Source organism: Symsagittifera roscoffensis, chromosome 9, assembly GCF_963678635.1.
Source record: "Symsagittifera roscoffensis chromosome 9, txSymRosc1.1, whole genome shotgun sequence".
In the NCBI taxonomy this organism is placed as follows: Eukaryota; Metazoa; Xenacoelomorpha; order Acoela; family Convolutidae; genus Symsagittifera; species Symsagittifera roscoffensis.
Window position 1 is genome coordinate 1,387,093 of NC_087070.1, and position 17,599 is coordinate 1,404,691.

Consider the following 17,599-nt stretch of genomic DNA (forward strand, 5'->3'; position numbering starts at 1 on the left):
AGTTCCCAGCCTCTCGTTAAACTACAATATAGAATTGTTTTAAAAAATTTCAAATGGAAGTTTGCATTGCATGTAAATGATGCAGAAAAATAGCATTTAATCACCCTGACACACTTTACTGGCCTTCAGAAAATCTCACTTCTTTTTAATTAGGTTTCTGTCAATTGAATTTCAAAGAGAGATGGGGAAAAGAGCCAAACTCTGAGTCTGACCCAAGACCTCTTACTTTTCAAGAGTCAATCGCTTAACCATCTAAACTTAGGCACTGCCGTTTGAGTAGTCAATAAATCAAGTGCTCATATCAATTCAGAAACCTCAGTCTATTCAATTGATTTTAATCCATCAACTCACATAACAATACCACGTAAACCATTATTTCCTAATTGGAGATCAAAATATGCTACACCAACAGCGTGAAAAAAGGCATTATAATATAATAGAAGTTTATGTTTCAACTCCGCATGTGATGTTCCTTCCAATAACGAAACTCTTGAAGCGCATTTTTTAAAACATTTTGAATAAATTTCCCCATTTTTTTTTCATTTCTAAGACCGAATATTTCTTTTATCATTTAAGGTGAAAGTGTCTCCATTGTTAATTTTTATTTATTTTGCAGGCAACCTCGATGTTTATGAAAAAGTGATAATATTTCAGCTTTTATTGAAGAGCGGTTTTTGCTTGCGCACAAACATCCGATAGAAAAATGACCTAAATGCTTAGTAATGACAACGAACTTTGAGTTTTAGAGATCAAAACTATTAGATAAATGAACTTTGATTTTACACAGTGGCGAAGCTGCACTTCGCAAACAAAATAGAAAAAACGGCAAAAAGTATCTCTAAAGAGTAAAAAAAAAGAGAGAAAAAAAACAATAAAAATTCTGCTGCGCCGGAATCGAACCCACCACCTCGAGATTAAGATTCACATATACTAATATCTTCGCCATGGTCGCATGAAAATCTTCAAACACTAGCCACCAATTAACCTGACATAAAGATATGATACTAATGCATCAAAAGTAAACCAGATATAATGCAATTGCTGTATAATTGTCACCTAATTTGCGACTTGGCTTAGAAAAAAGTGGACTTCATAAACTGACACTACACTACGCTTGTAAAAAGTGAAACACTGATCATGTTGTTTAAAGGCAAAAAAATCTAGTACCCGATTTGATTACATGTATTACCCGATTTGCTATTTGCATGTAAAAAAAATACTAAAGGAACTAAATGTTCATTTCACTCTTAAAAACAACGCCAAAAAGCTGAACATGAAAAATGTGAAAGGTATGCAGCTCTATATTTTGGTTGAACTAATGTACAGACTTTAAAACATCTCGGTTTTGTCAAAAATTGCAACAACGATTAACCTCAGCATCAAGAGGCTGCCTAGTAAAGATTTCCATTTTTGTTCAACATAACGGCTTAAAAATAAAATAAGAAAACAGTCAATTCAAAAACAGAAAATTCAGGGTTCGCTATTAAAACACAAATCGGTACCATACGAACGATATAAAACATCGAGAGCATAAATAGGTGAACTGGACACGTCAATATAACAGCCGGACAGTATCATGCAAATTTAACTGCCCAGACAACAAACTTTGAAGGTTGTCGAGTCACGACATGTAGTCAACTTTCCGTATGGTACAGTCGTCTCGTCCAGTCTAATCCTTCGATGCCTGGTTCTCTGGCATGTAGGTCGAAGTATCCAGCTCTTCTGGCAGTTCTGCGATCTGAACGTCGAACCGCTCCTGCACTTTGTTCAACACCTGTGCGTCGTCATCGCTGGAGACGAAGGTCACTGCCAGACCTTTGGTTCCGAATCTTCCTGCTCTTGCAACGCGATGCAGGTAAGTGTTGCTGTCTTCCGGCATGTCGTAGTTGAACACGATGTTCACTCGCTCGATGTCCATTCCTCGTCCGAACAAATTAGTAGCGACAAGGATTCGCTTCTGGAAATCCTTGAACTCTTTGTAGTGACTCAGACGTTGGTCCTGAGTCATTCCTCGGTGGATGGCGATCGACGGGAAGTTCTGTTCGATCAGAAGATCGTTCAGAGCTACGCATCGAGGGACCGACTTGACGAAGATGACGACCTGGTTGAAGTCAAGTACGTCCAAGAGACTGATTAGCCTTCGGTTTTTTTCATTGTCCTTCAGCTTGATATAGTGCTGCTGCAAGCAGTGCAGGGTCAGTTTCGTGTCATCGTCAACAAAGACCTCAAGAGGGTCTTGCATGAATTTCTTGCACACTGCTCGGACGCTGTTGTCCAAGGTCGCGGAGAACATCATCACCTGTATAATTGGAAAAAAAGGATTCATAACGCTAACAAGCAGCACAGAACAGAATGTTCCGACCAGTCTTAAAAAATTTTTACATTTTTTTTTTCAATTAGTGGCGTTTTTTTTCGGCGCAAGTGATGAAAGGATCTGAACAAAATACTAGAACTTAGGCATATTCGACAATCATAATAAAATAGGCAAATTGTAAAACAGACTATTCTTGAAGAAACATACACAAAAAATGGAAGAGTCATTGAACGCAAGCAAACAAAAATTATTGACTTGTTTTTTTGAAACAATCTCAACTTTCGAAGATAAAAAAGATGGCCTTAAAGATCTTTGAAGTTCTAGAATAATTTATGATTAAGACTTTTTTGATAAAATTAGCTCAAACTGAGAAAAACTGGAGCGTTAGGTAATCTTTTTTATTCGTTGGGAAATCTGAAAAATGAATTCCACTTTGGAAACTAGAATTCGATCACGTTTCTCGTGACTTGTATATTTTGCTGTTCAATTTTTTGAGTTTGCCTTCCTTCTAACTCAAGCAATGAGAAATCAAAAATCAAACCGCGAACAAGTATTTGAGCTTGAATAAATTATAGACTTTTCCAGGAAAAAAATCATCGCGACCTATATAGGAGTCGGAACTAAGTTCATCGACTCTGTAAAATGACTGACAAAAAAAACGTTTAAAAAATCCAAAATAATTCAAAAACTTTCAATTTTTTGCAGAAGTTTTTTGATTCCCACAATGGCGTTAAAAAACTCTAAAAACTAACTTTACTCGAGTCAAACTAAAATTAAGCGTAAATAAGCTTTTGTAAACGGCTTAAATTAAGCGAAAATGACCTATTGTAAGCCTGCTCGCTCGCATTAATCGCTCGAAATTAGACGAAAAATCAAAAATTTCAATCCGGTTTTTCTCGACACGGGGAAAATGTTTTGAATTTTTTTAATAGTGGTTCGAATCACGACTGCGAGGGCATTCTTATGATATATCACTCAACCCAGTCCGATGATTATTGGGTGTACCTGATTTTTCGTGGAAAACAAACAAGAAAAACTATAACACACCCGAATACAAAATTCCTCCGAACTTTCAATGAACGAAACAATAACCGGCAATACACATTTAAGCTTGAAATTAAGTTGCAAAAATTTGCGAACCTGTTTTTGATGCGCGGTTTGTTTGAAGATCTCTTGCACATCTCTTCGCATATCCAATTTCTCCAGCATATTGTCGCATTCGTCGAGAACGAAATGCTTCAGGTTCTTCAAGTTTAGAGCCTTCTCCTTCACAAGCGCCAGAGTTCGCCCAGGAGTTCCAACCACAACCGACGGACAGTTTGACTTCAGAGTTTCCTTGTCCTTTGTGATGGGAACACCTCCGAAGAAAACGGCCACCTTGATGTCTGCCATGTACTTAGAGAATCGCTCATACTCCTTCGCGATTTGAAAAGCGAGTTCACGGGTGTGACACATAACCAGCACGCTAACTTGTCCTTCAGTAACCTCTAATTGTTGCAAAGTTGCCAGCACAAAAACTGCTGTTTTACCCATTCCTGACTTTGCCTGACAGAGCACATCCATTCCCAAAATTGCTTGCGGAATACACTCGTGTTGAACTTCACTCGGATGTTCGAATCCGCAGTCCGTGATTGCTCGGAGCAACTCAGGCTTCAGCAGAAGATCACGGAACCCAGATGTATGAATAGACACGTACATACCCTTGACCTCTTTCAGACTTTTCGTGTCTTTAGTGTCCGCCTGGGTAGTCTCCTCCTCTTCATAATCCAAAAGTTCAACTTCAGACATTTTTGATAGGGAAATCTGAAACCAGAGCCAAAAGATTTATTTCTTAAGATTAAGCTTTTGAAAACCCAGAGTTTATGTAAATTTGGTAAAAACCCCAGTAGCGCTGAGCTAGCTTTTAATCTGGTGTTAACTATATGATGAACCGGTAAAAGTGTACATTGAATAGACAAACTGGAGCGATAGAGTTAAGTTCGATTTGTGTCTCGTGATGCTCGTTCACGTGCCCTGTAAAAAAAATAGAGCTCAACAATTCTCACCTCACCATTTTAACGATTGATAATAAAGAGTAAAAAATCATAGAAACTAGTGCTCGACCATCTTAAATGGTCTCTTACAGCGCAGTTTATCGAATTTTCAGAAGCACTACAACTATGAATGATTTTGAAGTTCAAGTATCTGTACATAGACTGAAGTTTCTGAGAAAATGTCTGAAAAACGATCTTATACCGGACTTTTTGAAGTTTAGGGTCCCCGAGAACGGGTTCTTTTTTCAAACCAAGCTGTGCATATGTGCCAGTCGGTCATATTTGGAAGTTTGACCTTGAGAAGAGCAGAAAACACTTGATTTTGGAGTGAAATTTAATTTTTCAAAATTTCGAATGGAACATGTCATGCACGATTTTCTCGCGATAACTGAAACTCAGAAAAAGAAATGAGAACAATTTCAGAACAATTGCGGGAAAGTTGTCAGATAAAAACGAGTGTGAAATTGCAATTCGCAATTTCCATCATAGTGAACAAGAGTAGAGCTGTCCTATCTGAAATAGGAGACAGAGTGTTCCCGAGAGAACAATTATTCGAACTGGACCAGAGTGAACCTTCGACGGAAAGGTGGACAGCTTGAGTGTCCCAATGGTCCACATAAAACTGCAGTCTAGAGTAAAAACTTGTTCTTGTTGTTAAAACTGACTGACATTAAACTTATCTTAGTTACTTTATTGATTCTTGAGTTGTTTACCGACTTATTTACTTCCTGGTTCTTGAGCGTGCTACAATGTGAGTACTTAATTTAATTTCTAGAGTGTGTTTTATGATTGTTATGTTGAGGTAAGGCGAGTTTTAGGTTGATCCATCTGAAATGGATCAAAGTTACACTGTCTAATAAAAAGTAACTTAACGGATTGTTCCAACCCGGTTTTTAACGGCGTTCATGTATTTTGGGTATCTAGAGACCTAAGTATGGGGACGTTCTTAATTCTAGAGTGGGGGGATATTTTGGTAGTAGCCTTAAGCAGTAGCGGGTCGTAGTCTCATGTCACAAGCGAACCGAATTGGCTCCGACTGATTTGAGGTGGAAAAACACAAGAGATAGTGTCCCTGACTCCCGAGCCAATAGTTATAGGGCCTATTTTTCTTAAGCCTCATGTGTGACTGTAGTAGACGAATGTTACATAGTGTTTTTATGGCGCTCCTGGGTGTTTACGACATCAAGACTACGGAGTCGAACCCACTTGAGACAGCTTCGGGCTGAATGCCCATTCTAGAGTACCGGCGGTACGGTTCGACAGGAACGTGCAAACCTTCCGGTTGTACCGTGATAGCTTTTTAAGAAAACTCGAGAAAATTTCCTGGTACGCTCTCCGAACGAGGCTTAGCTAACCGAGTAAAGGGGGGCAACTAGGGGGACAAAAACACGAGCAAAAAGACAAAAAGCAAAACAAAAACCAAAAAAGAATAGAAAAAGGAACAAAAACCATAAAACGAAAAAAGACAGTGACTTTGACACCAGATTAGTTGGATCAAACCTTTATATTAATTAAATAGTATACCCATACTGTTTTACAAGTTCAATCGTTTCGATCAACCTAGCAATTTAAACCAGTAAACTGAATAAAGTGCCCGAAGTGGGGCGTTGTCAAGGGTTTTCAGATAGCTTGGAACTTAGCTGGACCAATAGGAGACTTGACTGGAAGAGGTGACCAGCCGAGTGGGAAAGTGGTTCAGGGACACTTGAGCTGAACCAATAGGAGACTTGACTGGAAGAGGTGACCAGCCGAGTGGGAAAGTGGTTCAGGGACACTTGGCTGAACCAATAGGAGACTGGACTGGAACAGGTGACCAGTCGAGTGGGAAAGCAGCCAAGAAGGATTTGGCAATTCTCGAGTTCTCAAGTTGGGCAGAACGGGTATCGTTAGAATCCACATTACATTATAGGAGATAAGTGTAAAATTGGATAAGCGAAATCCCCCAGTTTTGAGGAACGTTTTTACTTGAGCAGGCCTGGAAACAGGTCTACGGTTTTCTCTTGAGAGGTTTAGTACCCGGCGCTTAAAGTAATTTTTAGGCTTAAGAAGGGGGGCTAGAAAGGGGGGAGGTTAGAAGGGGGACTGGTTAGGCTAGAGGTTGGCGGTTGTAAATTGCAAAAAGGGGGAAATTAGAGTAACTAATTAGTCGACATCGTTGACTTAGTTACATTAGAAATTAACACGCGTTGGTAATATTAGGTGGAGATCCAAAATCCAACTCGAGTTAAGGCTGGTACGCTGGTTGGTTTGGTAGGGGGGACCGGATATAGACAGCTTTTGTGATACCCCATAAGATCACTAGTGGGGGGAGGAAAACGCGTGGCAATTAGGTACCAGACATTTTTTTTAGACGAAAGGTAGACATTGGTCACCTTTAAATTTTAGGTGGGCTCATTTTTCTGTTTTTATTATTTTTCTTACTTAAAATTTTTGTTGCATTTTATTGAGGATTTGTGTTTGGTTTTATACGAACAGGTGATCACAAGATACCTGCGCACCTACATTGAAAAAGAAACAACCAAAAAGAAGAGGGGGGTCAGCATTTGGCTTTTAAGAGAGGGTTTTTGGGAAAATTTTACTAGAGCTTGAGTGGTGGTACAAGGTACGGTGGTTCAAGAAGACCCTACAACGAGGAAGACACTCCGTGACGAGTATTGGGACAAGACCGAAGAAGTCTTGGGACAGAGCAGTCTTGGGACAGTGGTCTTGGGACAGGGTCTTGGGACAGTGGTCTTGGGACAGGGTCTTGGGACAGTGGTCTTGGGACAGTGGTCTTGGGACAGGGTCTTGGGACAGGGTCTTGGGACAGTGGTCTTGGGACAGGGTCTTGGGACAGTGGTCTTGGGACAGTGGTCTTGGGACAGGGTCTTGGGACAGGGTCTTGGGACAGGGTCTTGGGACAGTGGTCTTGGGACAGGGTCTTGGGACAGGGGTCTTGGGACAGTGGTCTTGGGACAGGGTCTTGGGACAGTGGTCTTGGGACAGTCTTGGGACAGTGGTCTTGGGACACTAGTCTTGGGACACTAGTCTTGGGACACCAGCCTTGGGACACTGGTCTTGGGACACTACCCTTGGGACACTAGTCTTGGGACACTAGTCTTGGGACACCAGCCTTGGGACACTGGTCTTGGGACACTACCCTTGGGACACTAGTCTTGGGACAGTAGTCTTGGGACACTAGCCTTGGGACACTAGTCTTGGGACAGTAGTCTTGGGACACTGGTCTTGGGACACTACCCTTGGGACAGTAGTCTTGGGACACTAGCCTTGGGACACTAGCCTTGGGACAGTAGTCTTGGGACACTAGCCTTGGGACACTGGTCTTGGGACAGTAGTCTTGAGACACTAGTCTTGGAACAGTGGTCTTGGTACAAGGGTCTTAGGACACTAACGGAGAGTACTGTGATAGTGACGAATAGTCTTGGGACGGTATAGAAATTGAAGTCAAATTACAACAAGTGCGTTTTAAGACAGAATAAGACAAATCGAAATAGGTAGGGTTAAGACCAAATTAAGGAAAATTTTTCGGAGGTTTTAGAAAGAGAATTGGATAAGGTTTTTAACACGTTGTACAGAATTTGTTACCACAAAAAATATTTTTTTTACCCTTAGAATAGAATTGTGTATATAATAAAATTGTAATTAGAAGCAGTTGTAAATAGAAATAATGAGGCGGAGTAGGGTACCGGTGCTCGAAAAAAGGTCAAGTGGATCAAACACGAAATATAATTCATCGCTGCGCGGAACGACATCAACGGGCCCAAAGATAACGAAGACGAACTTTTCAGTTAACATGGTCAGCACAAGGAGTACAGCGGAGAACAGGGCGAAAGAGGGCACGGAAGGGGAGCGAGTAGAACCCACCATCGAGATTGATCTAGAGACACCCGATCAAAGTGTGGATGAAACAAGGAAGATGGCGACAGAGTCAACTCCAATGCCCAATGCAGAGGAACCGAACCAGAAACCCATAGAGTTCTCACCGATAGATGACGCGGAAGATGCAATAGGCAACACCGAAGAAACGGTGAAAGAAGACTCTCAAGTAAAGAGGACATCTTTTACGGAAAAATTGGGAATAATGTTCGGAATAAAAACAAAAGAAAACGTGACTGAAGAACCAAAAGCAGAAAGAGCACGAACGTTTGGGACAGTGAGCACGAAGACCTCAGAAGCCAATCCAAGAGAGGAACAAGCTAAAGCAGAGGCTACGGCCGAAGAGAGACCGACAGCTGACCATGAAGAGACTAACATTGAGCTGGGTGACTTGTTGGCGAAATTAAATCAGATTGACAAAAGACTTAAGCACAGTGAAGAAGACAGAGAGGTGATAAAAAAGGAGATAAGATACAACAAGCACGAGTATCTAGACAGTTATTTTAACCTAGCTAAGGCAACAGATGAGAGACTCAAGGAAATGTCAGATAAGGTAGAAGCCACCAATGAAGAACGAGAAAAGAACATCAAAACAGACATGCAACAGTTGAAGAACCGATATGATGATGTCAACAGCCAATTAGGGAGCCTGGAAAGGAGAATGGACACAATGAGCAGGAGTCAAGCCGAGAGTTCGTGTGAAATACAGGCAAAGTTGGATGCAATCTTGAGAGGTTCTACTCCACAAGAAAGACCGGCAGCGGATCGTACGCAAGGCACCAGAGTTGACTTTGCAGAACCACAAAGGAACAAACGACAATCGACACCGTTGCCCTTAACCAGGGATGCGATAAGCATAGCACCAACAGCTGCGAAAACAATAATGAAGAATGGAACGTCGAATACAACGACTGCTCCGGGAGATTCAACAGCTAACAGCAACACAGGACCGGATGCTATGACATGGGCCAGCACTTGGGAGATGATGAACAGGACCCTAGAGGCCTTCGCCACGAGGAACACTGACTCGAGCGACAGGAGAGAGGGAAAATCAAGAAAGACATTCAAGAAGCCAAAAGAATTCAAGGACGACTCCGATGGATGCATTGACACTTGGGTGGAAGTGATGAGATTACATCTAGAACAAGATAACTTGAGTGACGAAAGACAAGCATGTACAGCCATACTGAGCAACTTGGAAGGAACGGCATTAAAATGCGTGGTCGCAAAGAAGGAGGAAGAACGCGACACCGCGGACAAGATCTTCGAGATATTGCTGAATCGGTTCGGGTCAGGCATGAAGGGTCACCAAGCGATGATGCGATTTGAAAAGAGAAGGCAGAGGGACGACGAGTCAATAGATCGGTTCCTAGATGACCTCGAGAGCTTGAGAAGGAGGAGTGACCCAGAGGAGTCGACAAATAGACGGAACTTTAGCATTGCCTCGAAGTTCATCGATGGGGTGAAAAGTGATGACTTAAGGACAATGTTAGCAACATACTACACATTGTCGAAGGACAGCGCACCCACCCCAGAAGAAATGAGACAGAAATCAAGAGAATACATGCTGATGAAACCTAAGAAGTACTCATATTCCGAAAACAGGAACACGCAAGGGGGAAGCCAACCCCAGAGGTCATCATGGTACAAACCTAGAGATGATATGGACAAGCGCAGATCATGCGCGAACTGCGGGTCAGCGGATCATCATGTGGCTGACTGCACAACGTACAAACAAGGCATGAAGAGCCTAGGTTATGCACCGGATGAAGAGGATATGAGCCAGATGGAGGAACACGAGTACTATAACGGCTTAATCATCAAGATAGGCGCCAGATGCTTCTTCTGTAACCAGGAGGGGCACTTCAGAATGGATTGTCCCTTGTTCTGGGAAGCGGTCAAGGACCAGAATCACCCCAAACATAAGTTGGCATTAGCGGCGGTGCAGAATCAGCGGAACAGGCAAAACGAGTTTGAATCTAGGAACTTGGGGGCACCAAACACCGAATTGCCGACGAAGACAGTGAAAGCTGTGACACATGTTAGCGGTGCGTTAGAGTCCGCGGCCGGAAGCTCTCTAGAGATAAATTATGAGAAAGCGGCGACGGAAGCAATTGCCAAAGTGAAACAAGATCTAGCTGCGAAAGAAATAGAGCAACGACTAAAGTTGGAGATCGAAAGACAGAATTTTAACGGAGCATTAACCGGATCGAACTCAATACCAGAGGCTAGAACGGGCTCAATGAAGACCGGGAATTGTAACACCGTGAAAATGGTGACAGGTAAACCTTTTGGAATATCGAAAATCGGAGCAAGAATAATGTCGATAATCACAGTGGGCGGACACGAGGTAACCAGAAACTTGAGCGAGCCGAGCGACCATACGATAATGCACATTGACGTGTATGCAGACTACTTGAGTGGAATAAGTCCACAAACGACTTCTAGAGCGCTCAGGGCACTACTCACGAGAGGGGGCAGCAAATCGGTACGTGTTGATAATAGGTACACTGAAGCTTATGGTCCACACGAGGTCATGCTAAATATAGATGGAATCAACATCTATACCAAGACGATGATAACATGCGACGAAGACCTAATTGGACAAATCTATGTAGGGAAAGAAGAGTTGAAAGTAAGATCGATCGGACACTGTGCCATGCTTGAAGAAGATGCAATGCACATCGGGACGGAAGCAGACGTGACAGGGCACGTGCTAGACATAAATGGCAAAAAGACTCAGTTGCGTGGATTACTTGACACGGGAGCAGTCTTGAGCGTCATACCAATCGAAACATGGGAAAAGATGGGCTTTGACAAAGGTGACTTGATAGACTCGAGAATACGGCTGTCAGCTGCAAACAAAGGGGCCCTACGGGTGCTGGGCAGGACGCCGATAATAGCCCTCAATTTGGGGGAACGTAACCTGTGGATGAGCTTCATCGTGGTAGAAAACCTAGATGAATCTGACCAATTCATTTTGGGCAGAGACTTCATCAGGAATTTCGACGTAACGATTGATCTAAATAATGCAATGTTCAGGATACGGAACCCGGATAGGAGGTACGCAATCAAACCGGTAAATTTAATAATGGCGAATGAAAACAAAGCACCGGTATTCTTGAGTAGGAGAGTGAGGTTAAAAGCTAATGAAGCGGCAATCGTAAGCTTGAGGATGAAAAATTATAATGAACTAAGTGACAACAAGCAAGTGTGTATAGTTCCGAATCCCAATAGTCAAAGCGCTGCTGTTTTAGGAAGATCATTTTCGATAACGAAGAGCGGCCTCTGCGTCAGTGTCTTGTTGAATACCCTTGATATACCGATCACGATACAGAGAGGGAGGAAGCTGGGATATGCTTTACCGGTTAAAACTCGATATGAAACAATTGAAAACTCAAAACAAAATGAAGTTATTGATTGTCCCAACCACAGGGACAAAATTTGTATCTTGAGACGATTGCAGAGAATAAAAGATTCTTCAGGTCTTATCAAATCACTTAAGTCAGAAACGGACGATGGGCTTTCGAGCTGTTCGAACTTTCCAGAGCGACCCACACTAGATGAAATGCAAACTGATAAACCGGTTCTGCCGGAGATTGAACATTTAAGGGGCAAACTGAAAGATGAACAGCTCGAAGCTATCAAGAACGTACTAGAGCGAAACGAGGAGGTCTTTTCAAGGCATAAGGCGGATATCGGGTGTTGTAATTTTGTTGAACATGAAATTGAACTTGAGGAAAACGCGGTACCACACAGGGAGGGGGCGAGGCGCATGACCCCACACAAATCGGACGCGTGTAGAAAAGAAATCGAAACGTTACTAGAGTATGACATGATAGAACCATCCAAGTCACCGTGGGCGTGTGGAGTAGTGATGGCCAAAAAGAAAGGCGACCAGTTAAGGTTTTGTTGTGACTTTCGATACCTGAACTCCGTCACGGTGAAGGATGCCTATCCCATACCTAGAATTGATGAGAGCCTCTCGAAGTTAGGTGATGCGAAATTTTTTACGACTCTTGATTTAGGCTCGGCCTTTTGGCAGGTACCATTAAGGAAGCAAGACAGGGACAAGACAGGGTTCGCCTGCGAGTTGGGTCTGTTTCAATGGAAACGGATGCCGTTTGGACTCTGCAATGCAACAGCCACGTTTCAGCGGCTGATGGCACACGCGTTGATAGGCGTGACGAAGAAGTACGGCAACCTGGTAATGTGCTACGTGGACGACGTGGTAATAGCAACGCCGACACTAGAAGACCACATCGAGAGGCTTGACGAGGTGTTCGCGTGCATGAAAAGATCGGGGCTGAAGTGTAAACCATCAAAGTGCGAGATACTCAAGGACTCGATTAAATACTTGGGAAGGATGGTAGATAAGCACGGCATCAGACCTGATCCAGACGCCGTGGAAGCAGTCCTAACCTGGAAATCACCGAAGACGGAGCACCAGCTGATGAGCTTCCTGGGTTTCGCCAACTATTATAGAGAATTCATCAAGGGCTATGCGGACAAGGTATACCCGATGCAACAACTAATGAGACATAAGGGCAAGAAGTTCACGTGGAACAACGCGGCAGAAGAGTCATTCCAGAGAATAAAGAAAGAGCTATGTGAGGCACCAGTACTGGGTATGCCGACAGAGAAGGGGATGTACGTGCTAGACACGGACGCGTCAGTAGTCGCTATTTCTGGGATTCTCCATCAAGAACAAGAATGGAATGGGAAGACAGTCTTGAGACCAATAGCATACGGGAGCAAGGTCCTAAGTGACACAGAAATGAAGTACGGAGCACCGAAAGCAGAGATGTTCGCGGTGGTCACCTTTGTCGAAAAATACAGAGCATACCTAGGCAGTGAGCCCTTCAAGCTGCGAGTCGACAACCGAGCACTAAGCTGGCTGAAAACGTACTCAATGGACCAGAGCTATATTGGGAGGTGGATAGTTCGCTTGGATGGATACAACATGATAATTGAGCACAGAACACGAGATAAACATCAAAATGCTGACAGCTTGAGTAAGAAGACGGAGTTCTACGAGAGGCAAGAACAAAGAGAGGCGGACAGACCTGAGATCAAAGATGGCTTCTCCTTCATGGACAAAGAAACGTACGACAGTCTTCCACTCACGAGATGGCTGGACAAATCAGGCAAACCGATTGAAGATCATCCCGAATTGCCGAAAGAAACTCTTGAAAAGACCATCTTGAAGAAAAGCAGTGGGATTCCGATAGGAATAATGCTCAAGTCCAAAATCGTGAGGGAGACACTCAAGGCAAAAGGTTATGATCTCACCCAGGTAGAGGAGGGAACGGTCCGAATAGATGAAGACTTAATGAGGTTGCTTGAGAAACTATCAGATGATAAGCCCGTGATCCAAGGGAAAGGTCAGGAGGCACCGGAACTAACCATACTTCGGAGAGAAAAAACAGTGAACAATACTGACATCTCAAAAGAAAGCACCACTGATAGCAAGGAAGTTGTGCGATCACTAGTTGAGAAAATCCCCGAGAAAATTCTGGAGCAAACAAAAGTCAGGGATAAGAAAGTGACATTCAGAGGAGAAATTGAACACCTGGGACTAGATCAAGAGTCCGGGGAGTGGTCCAGATTCATGGAAGGAGACGAAACCGGAGAAGGAAAATTGTCCGGGGAGCGTAAAGAATGGGATGAAGACTCGGATGAGAGCAGTGAAGATCAAGACAGTCTATGCATGATACTGGCGGAAGAGAAGATGAGACAGCACGACAGGGAACTACAGACAGATCCATCTTCAGGGACGTACAATCTGGAAATACAAGAGGTACGAGGTGGAGAAGAGCTCGAGAAAATAGCAGTTTCAAGAAAGCCACTTAGGGAACTATCGTGCAACTCAAACGTGAGAACGAATCTGTTACCAGAGGACGACATGAAAATCGTGAAAAGGATAATATGTGTGAAACTGAGCGATGACATCCACAACCCTGGTGAGATGAATGGACAGATCATGGCGCTAAAGGAGCACGTTAAGGCGAGATATAGACTGTCTGACGTAATAAGGGCCCAGAAGAATGACAAAATGACAAGTAACCTCTCCAAATGGATCCATTCTGGAGTCAAGGAGAAGGGGGAACTTGAGGAAGACAGCTACAAGATCTTGAGCCAGTTCTACAAAGAAAAAAGAGACTTACTTTATCACACAGCGGAAGGGGTGGTAGCGTGCAAGAGAAGAGATGAGGAAAAGATAATACACAAACACAACCTCATCATACTACCACAACTGTACCAAACGGAAGTGCTTTTCAGATCACACGACCAGATGGGCCATCAGGGGATAGATAAAGTACAACAAAGGATACTTCACAGGTTTGACTGGCCGGGAATGAGAAAAGCTTGCGAGAGGTGGGTGAATGCCTGCCTAGCATGCCTTCAAGTAAAAGACCCAAGGAAGATGAAGTTTCCCCTCAAGTCTGTCGAGAGTTCGGAATTCAATGAAGTGGTGCAGATAGACCATCAGAAAATCTGCATGACGGAGTCGGGTTATAACCAAATACTAGTTATAATAGATCACTTCACCAAGTTGGCGGAAGCGGTTCCGTGCCAGACAGCCTCAGCAGAGGAGACATGTGATCACCTGATAACGCATTGGATATCGCGATATGGTTGACCAATGACTTTCCAGTCAGACAACGGCAAGGCTTTTGTGGGGGACTTGACAAAAAAATTGATGAAGAGATCACACATTGCTCAAGCACACTCGACGACCTATCATCCACAGACCAATGGGTTGGTAGAGAGACAGAACAGGACACTGGTCAACATGCTCAGGGTGTACTGCTCGAGATACATGACGGACTGGGACAAATACCTGCCACAAGTAGTAGGAGCCTATAATAGTACTCAGCACTCAACGACGGGTATCAGTCCTTTCATGATGTTGACAGGCAGGGAAAGGGCAATGCCTCTAACATTCTTCTACCCGGAGTACGAGGGGAAGAGGACGTCACCTCAAGCATACGTGAAGGAAGCGATCAAAAGACAACAAGAGCTAAACGAGCTATGTCGGAGAAACACGGCGCAAGCGCAAATGAGGCAACGCAAGAAATATGACGAAAAGACACTAAGAGCAAAGCCATACGAAGTGGGCCAATACGTGTGGGTTTTCCAAAATGTCATACCGCCCAAGGGAACAAAGAAACTACTCAAGAAATGGAGAGGACCGTTCATGATTACGGAAGTACATCAACAAGGAAGGTTCTATCGCTTGAGTACAGGGCGAGCAGCACATTACGAAAATCTGAAGCCTCACATTCCGTCTCCGGAGGACTGGTGCCTGCCAAAAGACATGGAAGGTCTTGAGTACCTGGTGGTGGAACCAGCGTGCGAAGTGAATGAGAAAGGCACTAGAGAGAAAAATGATGGTAATGAGAACTTGAGTTTGGACGACAACGAAAAGATAGAAGTGGAATCGGATGCAGGTTCATTTGTAGAAGAAGACTGGAACGATCCCGAGCAAAACGAGGTACCGAAGTGGATGGAACCGGATCGACCAACACCACCGGAAACCAGGACGGGCAATCGTAAACGAACAGGTATGAGGTACAATAGGTACGGGGATGACTTCTTGATCGATAAGATACAGCCAGACAAGTTGGGCGATGAACTACTAAGCGCAGGCGAACTGGAGGCCGAAGAGGAATGGCAAGTGATTGACGATGGTGGACATTATCCGCAGGATGATTACTCGACGCCAGAATTGGAGACGGATCTCGAGCAGAGTGAAATAGAAAGGAGGGAGAACACGAACTTGAGGATTCTAGAGTGGATGCGTGATGTCAAAGACGAGAGCCACGAAGGACAAAGCATTCAGCAAGTCGATATATCAGCAGCAAATTACATGAAGACAGAGGACCCTCTTTTCGGATGGACAGCAACAGACAGGCCACTGGACATCCCTAAGGACAATTCAGACCCGACTACATCGACGGGGACGTCGATAAATATTTTTGTCCGGGGAGTGGGGGTAGGACTTACCCACACCGAAAATTTGATGATAAAGAAGCTCAAGGAAGTGAGGGAAACAAGCGGATTGGAACTGGAGGAAGAAGAACCAGAGCCTACCATAGGAAGGAATTTCAAAACGAAATTCGAAATACCCAATGAATACTCAGAGAACATCATGATAACGGATAGCGACTTCATCCTGTCAAACAGGACCAACGCGATCTGCATCACGGCGGACATGAGTTTCAAGTCAAGATTGGAGGCTGACTTCAAAAGAGAGTACCAGAACGTAGAGTTCCTGTTCAGACAGAGGCCGGGACTGGGAGGCATGGCAGCGCTTCCACCGTCAGTAGCACAAGTCCCGGGCAAATACCTCTGCTTCCTAGTAACGAGAGTCAACGACAGAAACATAATTGATCCCGAACACGTGATATTGGCACTGACAAGACTACGTGACTTCATGATTGAAAGAGGAATAGTGGAGGTCTCGATGCCGGTGTACGACCCAAACAGGGGCAAACTGAGCTCGAGGGAATTGTATGCTATCCTACATGTGGTCTTTGCAGAAACCGAGATAATGGTGCATCTTCACAAGAAGTACTACTTGAGCATCGCCTGAGTCGGGTACATGGAGGTATCGAGTCGGGTATGAGGGAGGAGTCTTGAGTTAGGTACTGGGGTGCGGCGCAGGTAAAGGGATCTTAAGATGTGATTGGCATGACAATTGAATTTTAAAAGAAAGAATTGATGGTGCTAAAACATAAAATGAATCTGCATGTTCTTAAGGGAAATCCAATCGAATTGTTTTAAGTGATATGTGAATGATAGGATTTTAATCATATGGGTAAAAGGGGGGTCTCTAGGTCAGGAACGTGACATACTAAGTTTTAATGAGCTTCATGTTTTCAGATCAAGTTTGAAAAACAAAGTTGAATATCCAACTACACTCAAGCGAGAAACAGAAGAAGAGAATCGTGATTGGACACGCGATAATCCGGATCTACAGCAAGTGCTTGCAAGAGAATTCTTGAATTAGGTAATTCTTGAGTTGGTAAGGTAATTCTTGAGTTGGTAAGGTAATTCTTGAGTTGGTAAGGTAATTCTTGAGCTGGTTAACATCTATCTCCACACATCCCGAAGTTATAAAGAATGGCAGACCGATTCTGGAACTCCGTGCCCGCGGCTCTGCAGAAGCCCACTCTTGACGAGCTGTACAGACGCTTGAGGGACCTGGACCACACCCAGATAGACGAAAGAATGGCGGTGATGCTGAATGCGATCCTCCAGTTGGAGGACCAGGGTGAGTGCAGGGAGTCTGCGACGGAGGCCGTCTTGATAGTCGGCTACACCACCGAGGGCATATCAAATCGGGCACAGACCAGATGGTTGTCTTGGA

The 17,599-nt window shown here is 43.8% G+C and overlaps 2 protein-coding genes across 2 annotated transcripts in view; both read right to left on the bottom strand.

The window, feature by feature from the left end:
* The window catches only part of LOC134854592 (uncharacterized), a 343,397-nt gene that overhangs the window by 31,914 nt on the left and 293,884 nt on the right, over positions 1-17,599 (bottom strand). The window lies entirely within an intron of this gene.
* On the bottom strand, positions 1,435-4,118 carry LOC134854644 (ATP-dependent RNA helicase DDX39A-like). Its single transcript, XM_063870994.1, has 2 exons — positions 3,455-4,118; positions 1,435-2,299 (listed from the first exon to the last, which is right to left on the bottom strand). The coding sequence occupies exons 1-2, from the start codon at positions 4,100-4,102 to the stop codon at positions 1,670-1,672; spliced, it is 1,278 nt and encodes a 425-aa protein (XP_063727064.1). The 5' UTR covers positions 4,103-4,118; the 3' UTR covers positions 1,435-1,669.